This window comes from Xiphophorus couchianus, chromosome 1 (assembly GCF_001444195.1).
Source record: "Xiphophorus couchianus chromosome 1, X_couchianus-1.0, whole genome shotgun sequence".
NCBI lineage: Eukaryota > Metazoa > Chordata > Actinopteri > Cyprinodontiformes > Poeciliidae > Xiphophorus > Xiphophorus couchianus.
In genome coordinates, this window is record NC_040228.1 from 15,483,907 (window position 1) to 15,496,758 (window position 12,852).

General features: G+C 39.6%; 1 protein-coding gene across 2 annotated transcripts in view; it reads right to left on the reverse strand.

The window, feature by feature from the left end:
* lrp1ab (low density lipoprotein receptor-related protein 1Ab) overlaps positions 1 to 12,852 on the reverse strand; it is a 94,409-nt gene that overhangs the window by 45,669 nt on the left and 35,888 nt on the right. For both annotated transcript variants that reach the window (XM_028015730.1, XM_028015738.1), the window contains exons 4-12: positions 11,509 to 11,628; positions 11,170 to 11,298; positions 10,736 to 10,999; positions 3,107 to 3,269; positions 2,580 to 2,802; positions 1,939 to 2,128; positions 838 to 981; positions 511 to 747; positions 192 to 372 (exon numbers count right to left, since the gene is read on the reverse strand). In XM_028015730.1, the coding sequence (XP_027871531.1) occupies positions 192 to 372; positions 511 to 747; positions 838 to 981; positions 1,939 to 2,128; positions 2,580 to 2,802; positions 3,107 to 3,269; positions 10,736 to 10,999; positions 11,170 to 11,298; positions 11,509 to 11,628 (1,651 nt within the window). The remainder of the gene's footprint in view (positions 1 to 191; positions 373 to 510; positions 748 to 837; positions 982 to 1,938; positions 2,129 to 2,579; positions 2,803 to 3,106; positions 3,270 to 10,735; positions 11,000 to 11,169; positions 11,299 to 11,508; positions 11,629 to 12,852) is intronic.

Genomic DNA, 12,852 nt, shown 5'->3' on the forward strand with positions numbered 1-12,852 from the left:
ATACGTGACAATCGTTGTTAGAGAATCACACAACTAAAAGAAAAGAGTTGTACAGGGATCAGTTGAACAGAGGCTGCTTGCTACACACAAACACAGATTAGTGTCTGAGATTGTGAACCACATGTTGCTCATGCACCCATAAATTACAGCTGCACCTTTTATGAGAACTAGGAAGCCCCGGATGGTCTTACCCGTGCTGTGGGTCCACAACAATAGCCCGGGGGTGGCTCATTTTTCCCTCAATGAGAATCCTGCGAGTTTGTGAAGCCTTCTCTAACCTGGCAACACTGATAGTCTTCTTAGGTCCGTCATCGGTCCAGTAGAGATTTCCTCCTATCCAGTCGACTGCTATCCCCTCTACTGTGTGAATACCTGAGATGCGCAAGAAAAGTGATAGAATTAATTAAGACGTGTAAGGACAAACCAAGGATGCATATCAGAAGAATGTAAAAGTCACAAAATAGAAATAGCTTCTGAATCCTTTGAGAAGGTAAAATTGTAGAGCGTTACCATCCTTTAGAATGGTGTCTCTCTCTGTGCCGTCAATCTTCTGTCGGCCAATAATGTAGCTTGTGGCGTCTGCAAAGTAGATGAATTCACTGGCGGCGTGGAAGTCCAGAGCTCGGGGATTCATCAGGTTCTCAATGGGAATCATGTACTCATCAGGCACCTTGGCGTTCATGTCCATGCCCCGGATGATTCCAGGGCGACCCTTACCGTACACCAAGAACAACTCGTGCTCTGGTTCTGCCGAGGGAAAAGCAGTAATTAGGAAGAAATGAACAGCTTGTACAAATTTTAGGCAATTTTCCAAAGAAAGATGAAAAGGATGCTCACTCTTGCAGGACTTGCCGTCACTGCCGAGGCTGAATCCAGAGCGGCAGCGGCAGGTACGCGTCTTGTGGCTGTTGCTCAGCAGACAAATGTCGGAGCAGCTTCCAGGTTTTCCAAATTGATCCAGGGCACAAGCATGGCTGCGCACTGAGCAGGAACAAGAGAAATGCTAAGCGCTGTGATAATGTGCTTCCAAATTAATTAGCACCTCTGGTAAAATTGTGTTAAAAACATTAAAATAGTCATTTTAAGGCACTGACATTGAAAAAAATGTTAGTGACATTCAATAAAAGACTTTTTTATTCTTTAATAAAGCATAAAGATCCTTTAATTTACACATATTTAAGTTCCACTAATATTTTTTTTCCCCATTTTTAAGTACAATCCTCCAGAATTTAATTTTAAACATCCTGGTAATTCAAAGAAAACTATGATGCCAGGCACTTTAACAAGCAAAATATTTGAATAAGTGCCTTGTTTCAGTTAAAGACCTGCCAGTATTTAGTTAAATTCACAAGTTTACATACAAAATCCGAGGACAGAAACTACTTTCTTAATGGCATCCCACACAAGCAATTAACAGGTATGTGGTCAGCCACAAATTGGTAATACAAAGTCTGACCCCAAGACTTTATACACTTGGGAGAACTTTTTTTTTCTTTACCTTTTGCATCAGTATGTTGGCGTATGTTTGCAAGATGAATCTTACTTTTCATCCTGCCTCGTTATCAGAGTATAAAAGAAATGGGCCTTTGTGTCTAGTCACACTTAAAGAGAAACAAAGTTGTGGGTTTCTAAATAAAAGGTAATCTTTCTAAACTGTATTGCTTAAAGTAGCAATTATTACACATCTACTAAATTTATTACATTTTTTTCCAAATATGGAATTTTTTTCCAGACTTGATGTACTCAAATTAAGGGCTGAATTTAAAAAAACATCCTCAGTCTAAAAATGTGCTGTGGCAATTAAAAGATACATTAAGAAACATTTTCACCAGCAGTGCCAAGACATTTCTCAGTGTCTGTGCTTTTAAACAACACGACTTCTTGCAATATGTGTTGCTGATAGCAGTTTGACACGAGACTTTTTGCCACGCTGCGCACCTTGAGGTTGGCGTCTCTGGTGGTACACGTGGAGCGCGGCTCCCCGATCCAAGCGGGTCACCACCTGGAAGTCGGAACTGTTGAAGCGGTTCACCCGGATCACACTTGTCTTTGGGTTGAGGTTGCCTTCTTCTGAATTTGTTGCATAGAGGTAGTTCTCAAATACAGTCAGTCCATAAAGGTGCTCGATCTGTAAGGTAGAGGGATAGCAAAGTGGACGCAGGCACTAAGTGAGCTTGGAGGATTTCTGCAACTTTCAGTCAATTAAACTCAAGACTAACTAAAACCCTAATAACTTAAATTTTAGATCTACACAAGTTAGGAAAAATAAAACCTAATTTACCTTTCAATAAGATTATTGCTTCTGGATAAGTTAGATTTAAGTGTCGCCAGAGTAAATAGCTTAGAGAGACATTAGCTGTAAAAACCGACGCTCATGGAGACATAAAAAGGGCTGAAAGGGCATAGATCCGCAGGAGGTCACAAGGAGAACAGTGTCAGCAAGCAAATGTTTACTGCTACTGATGTGAAGGATATTCTGCATGTGGTGGTTCTGAGAACATCTGTCGCTGTGGATCAGTATTTTTTTCTTTTTTTTTTACAGTGAACAGGTATCCACACCCTCTTCCCTATAGCCTCACCAGCAGACCCTGAATGATGGTGTGTCGGTTCTTGCCCTCATAGTCCACCACTTCGATGTAGTCCAGGTATGCATCAGCCCAGTACACCAGCCGGTTCACCAGGTCCAGGGTGATACCGTGAGGGAAGACGATCTTGCTGTCCACCAACTTGGTGCGGTTCTGGCCGTCCATGTCGCAACGCTCCACCCTGGGCATGGAGCCGTAGTCCGTGAAGAACAGTTTCCTGCATCGGAGGAGCAGCAGGTTGAAGAGGTTGGAAAAAAAAATCAAGGTCCCTGACGGGTAAACGGAGAACATTTGGAGAAAAAAAAAGGAACTGAATCATGCAATCTGGTTAACCCCAGAAACCTAAAGTTGGAAGCTGTGAAGTGATTCTGTCTGAAAAAAGTGCTTTGATTTCTGCCTGCCTGCTTGGTCAGCACCTCGTCTGATCATAAGACAGCATTTCCCTACCAAGTATTGCTTAAGCAGCACTTGGGATAAGAAGGCAACACAAGGTCAGTAGGACTGAGGCGTAATATACAAACCCCATGGCCGGGTCCAGGGCTATGCCCTTTGGGTTATGCAGCTCTTGGTCCAGCAGGGTCACACAAGTCTGGCCGTTCTTGTTGCACACAAACACGCGGTCATCCACGTCATCGACAAAGTAAAAGTTTCCAGTCAGCCAGTCGATTGCCATCTGCTCCACATCTGATAAGTGAAGGGAGGGAAGGAGAGAGAGGAGGAATGCACATTAAGATTGTCATTTAAAAAAGACTGTGTCATGTAAGCAGTCATAAATCTGGGACAAAAACCAGGAATGTCCTGTTGTTTATGACTCCTTACAACTTTCGAACACAAAAGAAAAGCAGCTAATTTATGTGTTTTCTCAACATTCCTGTTTTTCCATCCCCAGCATGGGGAAGGAAATTTAAAATATAAAGTTACAGTTTGAGTGTGGGATGAAACTCCTGGAAGCAGGCTTGTGCAGTAACTCAGTACTCTCCAAAAGAGTCAAAACTGGGATTTCTTTCACATATGGCAAGCATCACATGCTCATTTGGGAAAAGAATGCTTAGGTGAAGTTTTTTTTTTAAATAAAAGGCAAAAAAGAAGAAAATCAAACTACAAATGCTCCACCACCATCACTGTTGTACAGTCTTTGCAGATAGATACACATCTCACACAGTGATCCATTGAGAGAACAAGAACCTTTAGCTAAAGAACAACATTAATAGGTTGACTTTACAGTCACAACATTATCATTCATCATCGAAGCATGTTCTTAACCTCCTGCAGATTTGATTCAAAATGCGAATGCATCAAAGTAAAATTTGTAGGCCGATTTCTTTAAAGAACAAAAACAGAAGCACTTTTCAGTTTTAATCCATTTAATAAGTTGAATTATTTTTTTTTCAGTATCCGACCTGCAGAGCAGAGCTGACCAAAACCGACTGATACTGATCTCTGAAAAATATTTAGATCATGGCAAATCATTAAAAAAAACTGAATCATTTTCATTCCTATTAAAACACATTTTTAAGTCTTTAATTATTTGGATGATTTGTGTCACATTCACCGGATCCTGAGACATGAATTTGGGATGAGAGTTGATTACATGGGACAATTCCTACACTGCTACATTTTTGCTCTTTAATCTTCTCTGAATTCTTAGACTCATAAAATATGCATGCTCTCTCCTGAATACATTTCCATTTTGGTTTTGTCTTTACATCTCAGGTGGGAGCTGCATAAATAAGGCTTTTCGACATAGTAACGATAATACTTCATCCTTTAAAGAATCAAACATGACAGCGATGCAATGGTGCTACCACAGTTCACAGAGGGGAACTTGAAATGCATTGAATGGAGATTTGTTGCAAACTGTGGCTTTTTTAAATAGGAAACAAGCTGCCAACCATACATATTCAGACATGAACACACTCAAAGTTTTGTATTTCTTCTGTAATTCAATTTTAAATCTGAAGCTCTTATGTGATATTCTAATATACATAAAAACTGAATTTATCTTTTTTTTTTTTTTCAAAACAAAAGTGAACAGAAATAATGACAGTAAATCTTTTCAATTTGTGTATAAAGACTCTGTACAAAATACGAGTTTGACCTGTTTAAATTGAGAAATAAATCACACTGGCTGGCTGATTACTGAAGCACAGATGAGCAAAGTATAAGTTCATCAACTGAAACTTGCTGCGAGTCAGAAACTTTTTCTTTTTCTTTATAGAAATGCCTGCGCTGGTACCGTGCAGCCTAAAGTTACGCAACAGAGCGCAGACACATCTGGGCTCAATTCTGAACCTCTCCACACCACTTACCAAACATACAAAGAGCTTCAAAATGCAAGTTCAACATGGGAGTTAAAGTATGCCTAAAGTTACAGTGTTGGGAGAGAAAACAGGAAAACCACAGAGTGGACTTCTGGTGCCTTCAGTAAGATGGATTTACTAGCAGGGAACAGCAACAGCAGAAAGGAACAAATGGAAAAGCTCATCTTAGAGGGAGGAGGGGATAGTGATACTCCAGTTATCTCCTTTTAAAACCCTGCTTCTTCACAAGGGGGCCAGCTGGAAGTGCTTCCACACGTGTCAGTAGATTCAGAGTAGAGAGAAAGTTGTGCAACCCAGCAGCTAACTACGTTGTGCAACAACTCTGCAGACCCCCTTATCCAAAGAGAGCCAGCCAGTCTAAAGCCATGCAAATTCTGGAAAGTGGAAACTTTGTCGGGAAAATAAATGAGCCACCCTTTCCCTCCAACCACCCTACACTTACAACTCATTTTCTTATCCTGTCTGCAACACCTCCCGACTCCCTCTTATGTGAGTAAACATTTCACAGACTGAGCTGTTCTTATTGCCAACAGCAATCGCGCTTTATAAGGCAGCACAGGTATTTTGCTCACATGGCCTATTTGGTTTTTCATGGTTCAATACAAGCACCGCAGTATATCTACTTTAATGCCATCTCCTTCATTTGCATATTGCTGTTGTTGAGTGCATGTTGGAGCAAAGCAAGAAAACAAAAGAGAATGGTTATCATTTGCCCTCTGTGATCCTCTCTTTGCCAAAATGATCCAATTACTCTGTGCAAAAACCTCCTGACCTCTCAGCAGCTCTGCTTTGGAGCTCGACGAGTTATCGTTTTGCATAGTCAAGAGACATATTTAAGAGGAAATCAACCTAAACTGGCAAATATCCTCCTGAAAAAAAATATGGTGGTGGATTAGAGAGGTCTGACAGCAGGAGTAGAAGTAATGCTACAGAAGTAGCAGAATAAAAATCCTCCTAAAAACTGTGAAAGATAGTGTTGCCGTTTTTAGTTTCTAGTCTCAATATGTGAATAGACTTTAATTAACTCTATATTAACTACAGGATTCTATTATAAATGGTCATCGAAACCCTCCCACAAGAATCTTACAAATACTTGTATGCAAGCATATTGAAATGTAATAAAATTGAGCAGAAGGAAAAACCTTTCAAAGAGTTTGACAGCAATTTGACAGCAGTCTGCTGCTGCAAGTCAGAGCTTCACGAGAATCCCGAAGTATCCAAGACAGGGGGCTAAAACAAGTCCTTTGTTTCAGATGAAAGTACGTAGGTCTATTGTGTTTTATCAAGTCTACAATCTGCGCAACCATCTACGAGGAAAACAGTGAACTCCTCTGATCAAAAACACCAAGAAGTATCTATAAAGTGCTGTCAACACGAAGATGAGAGACAACATCATGCATTTTTAGCTTGACATGCAGACAAGGAAGCCACATGTCTGTGGACTAATTTACCAACTTGATTTGTTTTGGACTTTTACTCCAAAACCGCAACGAAGATCTGAACATGTGTCGCCTAAAAACTCTCGGTATTCCTAAAATACGCAATGCAATGAAAGCAGAGTTCACAGCTGCAATCACCCCCATCTGTCTCTTATCAAGTTGTGTGCAAAGGGTGGGAAGGATGGGATGGTTAGCTCCTGCTCATTTTTATCTTCCCAGTCAGAGGATCGCATGCAGACAGAGCAAAGCTGCATCTGGATCCCTCATCTGCTTATCTGCCCTGCTGTCTCATGCTTTCAGAAACCATACAAGACAGAAAAATGTTCCACTGCTCAAAGTCATGCTAGTAATAAAAACAAAGGGTCAAAAGTAATTGGGTTAAAATGAGTGTGTCTGAGTATTAAACTGGACACAAACAGGATACAACCTGAGGTGGATTCAGGAATATAGAGGGGAATATAAGCAGCATCTTCATGACTACTCATACTCTTACATACAGCCGCCAAGAGACAGCAAATCACTACTTTCTTCTTCTCCCTTCATCTTATCGGGTTTTAAACTTTGTTGAAGTCTTTCACAGCTCCTCCACTCATCCCATCAACTTTAGCAACAGTGTAGCAGCAGGCAAATGAGACCCAAATCCGCTTTTTTTTGCTCTTACGCAACCCATATCTGACTTTTTCAAGACAATTCTGATCTTTTCACCCCCACAAAATAATCTCATCTGAGCCACTTCCATGTGAGGTACTAATTTGGATATGCATTGAGTTGCTTTCAAAGCAAAATTTATTATTATGAACTTATGAAATAAGTCTGTGTCACTGAAGCGCATCGCATCCCAATTCCACCATTCCTGGTTCGGAGTACATATCCAAATAGATTTCTCTACAAAGGCTGCAGTCAATTCTCTACAAAAAGACATTGCTATTATTTGCGCTTTCTTTTTATAAGCATATGTGTGCATGAATGGGTGAATGACTGATTTGCATCACGTAAAGAGAATTTAGTCTACTGGACTAGATTCAGAGCTAAATAAGTACATGACATTTACCATTTAAATAAAAAATAAACTTTATGTCTACTGTTAAGGCTGGGATTTAAAAATAAATAGATGGATTGATGATCACATAAAAAACACATTCAGATTTTTACTTAATTCACTTTTTTGCTTTTCCATAGTTATTCAGTCCTGGAAAACAGCTTGTGGATGTTTAAGAAGTTATATTCAGGCTCAGTCTCGGACTACACCAGGCTTAAAGACATCCAGGTTTGTTACTGGAGTGGATGGCAAACTAAAAAAAAAAACAAAAAAACGTGTGGTAAAGAAGACAACAACAACAATCTTTTTGGTTAAACTTAATAAAGATGGTTTCTTTAATTTTGTTTCAATTCTCAAGCTTCTTCCTGTTTTATTAAAACTGACTGATTACAGTTATCAGCTGTAACTACAGTAAGCCTTCTTTGTAATTACAACAACAGGTCCAACACAAATGGTAAGTTACAATTGAGAAAGTTGAGAGTTAAAACTCTGAGACCTGCTTTGAAGTTTCCCAAATAGACAGTAGTTATACAACTTTATGTTCACATGTGCCTACAAAACCTCTATCGTGTTACAGAGTCGCCACTTTTATGTTTTTTCACATGTTGGCTGTTCTACGCCTGAGGCTAATTTTCAAGAGAGACTTCCCATGTGTTTGTTCACAGAGAAATGTGTATAAACCCACACCCCTGCTCTCCATGTTTTGACTACATTTCTAAACTCATTCTTATATAATATCCACGCCGTAAGCCAAGAGGATAAAACATAAAACTTTGGTCTGTTATAAAACATAATTCTTGTCAGCATTATATGACTAACTCTCGAAAACATGAGCAATCATAAGCTGTGTCTTTTGGACAGCTTGTGCGTGTGGGTGTTAGTGATTAGAGAGTGCGTGTGTAGGCGTGCGTGTGTAGGCGTGCGGGGGTGGGCGTGTGTGTGTCTGTGTGTGTTTGTGAACTAAAGGCCAGATGTTTCCCTTGCCATCATTACTCAATAAACAAACATGCATTATCTTGCCACTAAATCTGCTGGGACAAAGTGTCCAGCTTGTGGAAGATTTATAAAAGTAAAAATGGCTTTCTAGAGAAAAAAAAAAAATCTAAGCTCACACTAGATCAGATCTAGTGTGAGGTGGCAAGGATGAATAGACTAACTGAGCTAGAACTACAAAATCAAAGTTTTTTTCTTTACTTTGCAAACTCAAATGGTTCATACATGTAAATGAGAGCAGTACCAGAGGAATGGTGACGTTACGCGGAGTAGAAGTAAAGGAGGCGGAAGACTTTAAGTGTTTAGGGATTGAGGTCTGGATGGTGGAAAGGAGATGAAGAATCGCGTGCAAGCAGGTGGAATGGGTAGAGAAAATTATCAGGTGTGATGAAAGGGCGCCAGGAAGACTGAACGCAAAGGTGTTAAGTGAGAGTGATGTATGATTTAAAGATCAGGAAAAGACGGGAGGCAGAACTCGATGTTCCAGCGGTCAAGACGTTGAGGTTCTCTTTGGGAGTGATGAAGATGGATAGGATCAGGAATAAGTATAGTAAAGGGACAGCTCATGCTGAATGTTCTGGAGATAAAGACGGAGATGGTTTGGACAGAGGATGCTAGAGCCACAGGGCTGGAGGCCAAGAGAAAAAGCTCAAAATGGAGATCTACAGATGAGGTGATTAACCACATGTAGTGGAGGGTGGAGAATGAAGAGAATAAGACTAAATGGAGACAGAGGATTTGCTGGGTTGACCCCTGAACGGAAAAGGCAGAAGAAAAGAAGGAGATACTAAAAAGGTTATTCTTCCAATATTTTTTTCTGAAGAGGAGCTTTTACATTTGTGCCTCAAAATGTATTAAAAATTTTAACCTACACTCAACAACTGCTATTTAAAAAAATAATAAGTTGATAAAAAGATTTATTATGTATAAAAGCATACAAACTATTTATATTTTGTACAATAGTTTCTCGTCTCTTATTTCAACTGGAACTAAACTGACCTCTGAAACAAACTAAAGCGAAATATATTTAAAATCCCTAAAAACCCAGATTCAATGTATCTTTTTTACACTTTATCACAATATATCCACAAACTGTGATGAATTATTGAGAAACAAATTGTAAATAAACACAAAGAAGGGCACGAAGTTAAAGAAAAATTACACGATTTTCAAAATGTTCATAAGTTAAACTATGGCGTGCATTTTTATTCAGCATCCCTAAAAAAAAAATCCATTCCAACCAATTTCACCTGTAGATAATTAATCTCAGCATAAATGCAACTGTTCTGTGAAAGCCTTAGAGGTTTGTTCGAGAGCAATAGTGAGGTAACAGAATCATGAAATCCAAGAAACACAGCAGACAGATGAGGATAAAATAATGGATAAGTTTAAAGCATAGTGAGTTTATATAAAATATCACGAGCTGTTTGCACAACTGCAGACATAACCAGGCATATCCACCTAAACTGTCAGATTGGGAAGAGAAAACAATCCAAGAAACACAAACCAAGAGGTCCATGGAGTTTGATACTCCCAATGCAGACGGAGCATTCAGCAGAACAATAACTTCTTGTACACTGTATAAATCTGGTCTGCATGGAAGAGTGTTCAGCAGAAAACCACTGTCTTTGGGCCAGATCTACGCCATACAACAAAATCACAATCGTCATTGCAATATCAGTCTGTGCAATATTGCAAATGTAAAGCACTGCTTGGATGCAATATTTGACAGGGTATGATATTTCAATTGTTAGATATGACAGTCTACATATCAGTAATAAATTTGGCTAATCAGATGGACCAGCGGCATTTAGTGCTAGAAATGTATTTATACTTTAACCACCAGAGATACTGAAGGTAACTGAAAGTGGTGGGGACATGCTGGAATGGTATAGAAATCCAGAAAATCTGTAATAATCGGTATTGTTATCACAATTTTCAGCAACAGTGTTGCAATTGATCGTTTGCTGATCTTGTAAATGGATAAAGCAGAAAACTAAATCCTAATGAAACCTTGACAAGATTTGAAGGCTGGTGATGTCTGATGCACTATTTTGAAAACAGCTGACCTCATATCACAATAAATCAGCAACATGAAGATTGCGTAAAGACAAAGACAAAGTTGTATGTCAAGGTGTTGCTTTTTACTGGCAAGCCTTAAAGTAAAGCTCAGCTTAGAGTTTTACCTGCTAGATTTATAATGGTATAACTTTGAGTGACAAAGTGACAAGTGACAAAATTTAATGAAATTGTACTCCTGAGCAGATTAAAAGTCACCAGGAAAAAATAAAAACAAAACATAAATGTTTGAATATGCTTTTTGCATTTTCTGCCAGAGAGAGAGAGAAAAACACTTACGGTGCAAGCTGAGGGTGATGTTGACAGGTCGGATGCTTGTGCTGTTCGCCTTCAGGTCTTGAATACTGGTACACTTCAGCTGAGTGGCAGCGGGGGAATCACCCACATCTATCCAGCAAACCGTCTCCTCAGCATATACAAAGTCCATCGCCATCGTTTGATTGGTGTATGGGACAGACAGTCGGGACGCTGAGCCACTCAGAGATGTGCATCGGATGCCGTGGAGATTGGCGATCAACAGAACAGGCAGACGATCCACTGGCTCTGAGCAAATATTTTGCAAAGCATATGGGAGAAAACATTAAATGTTGCCACGCAGATGTGACTGTTGTAAATGAGTCATTCTCACAGCAGACAGAAAACCCTCTCTAATCCCAGTAGAAACAGTAAATACTGGTGGATGCTGCCTCTTTTTTTAAATTATTTTTACTCACCATTTTTGGCTTTGCAAGAGCGGTTATCTGGCTGCAGCAGATAGCCTTCAACACAGCTGCAGGTGTAGCTTCCTTCTGTGTTCGTGCACGTTTGACTGCATGTCCCATACACACTGCACTCATTGAAATCTACCAGGCAAAGAACACAGGAAAACGGGTATTACAGAATATGCTGTTTCATAAAATCTTGTTTCACATTTACCTTTTTTCTAAAATAATCAAACAAAAACAATCAGGTTTTTTGTTTTTTTTGTTGTTTTTTACAGTAAACGCAATCAGATGATTGCTTTTGGACTTAGGTAGGCTGCACTTGAATACATCTGCTAAATTACCACTTACCTTTGCACTTCTTTCCATCTGCAGCGACCTCGTAACCGGTTCTGCAGTAGCACCGCGGCCCGTCATGAGTTACTCCGCAGTGAAACTCGCACCCAAAGGCGGCACATTCTGGTGCTTTTTCTACAAAGAAAGAAAATTGAAATCCAGAGTTAAACACTATAAAAGAAAATTAAATGTCAACGTAGGTAGTTAGGATTCCTATGAATTTTTCCACACAAACATGCTATCCAGCCATAACCGGTGTCGCAAAGATTATGGATTACTTTTTTTAGAGCTGGATGATGTATCTTTTGGCAGGAAATGAGGGAGAGGAATCCAAACATCCTTTCATCGTGGCCTCTGCAGGGTGTGGGTGTGCATGCAGATGTATGTCTAGGCTTTAAGATAAGTAGGATCAGCTTCCTATTATAGGTTGTTGCTTTGAAAGCCCTCAAAAGCCTGAGATGCCCTGGACTTTGTGCTGTTTCCTTTGTAAGACGTCTGGTAAATGAGACTGGGTGAAAACAAATCATGTCTACAGCAGTGGTTCGTGAAGCGCTGGTATTATGTAGTTTCCAGGCACAATCAAATAACTATTTTATCCGCAGCATATATCAAACATTACTTATACACAATTCAACGCCTTGAAATTGGGCCTCTGTCTCTTTAAGAAGCTCCTATTTTTTTCCTGACACTGTGCCTTCAGCAGGTGATCACAACAGTGCTTCTCATTATTCCTCTAACGACCGTTCTTAGGAGCATTGGACTGGGAAGTTATGTATTTGAAGTTATTTTTTGTAAAACATTATTTATATTAATGTCAAAACTACCAAGGTAAAACAACAAAACTGTTCAAAAAACATGATTGAGTATATTAATGGATGCTATTTTTTAATAAATGTCCAAATTTAAACACCTTTTACACAAGTAGAAATATAGGCGACCAAGAAAATATGACTATTTACCACAATAACCAACAAATATATGGCAGCTGGTCATGCAAAGAGTAACTAGCTGTGAAGAGTGAAGAGTAGACGAGTGAAGGGCCCTTGTTACATAAAGCCTGTGGCACTCTGGGTCATAATGAGTCTTTTGTTGTGGCGTATCTGAAAGAAAGAGTCCCCCAGCTCACACTGTGGCCCACATCGAATCCATTCACTGAGCCTCACACTGGGAGAGACCACAGGCAATTCGAGAGCTAAAATACTCACACTGTGTACCTCTGTCCAGGGTCATTGTGTTCCACTTTGTACCCTAGTGTCTAGCTATGGGTGGGCAATATGAACAAATACCATAGTTTAATATTACAAACCCAAACCATCCCTAATATGTTTGGTATTCTGAAAACAAAATCCTTGGTACAAA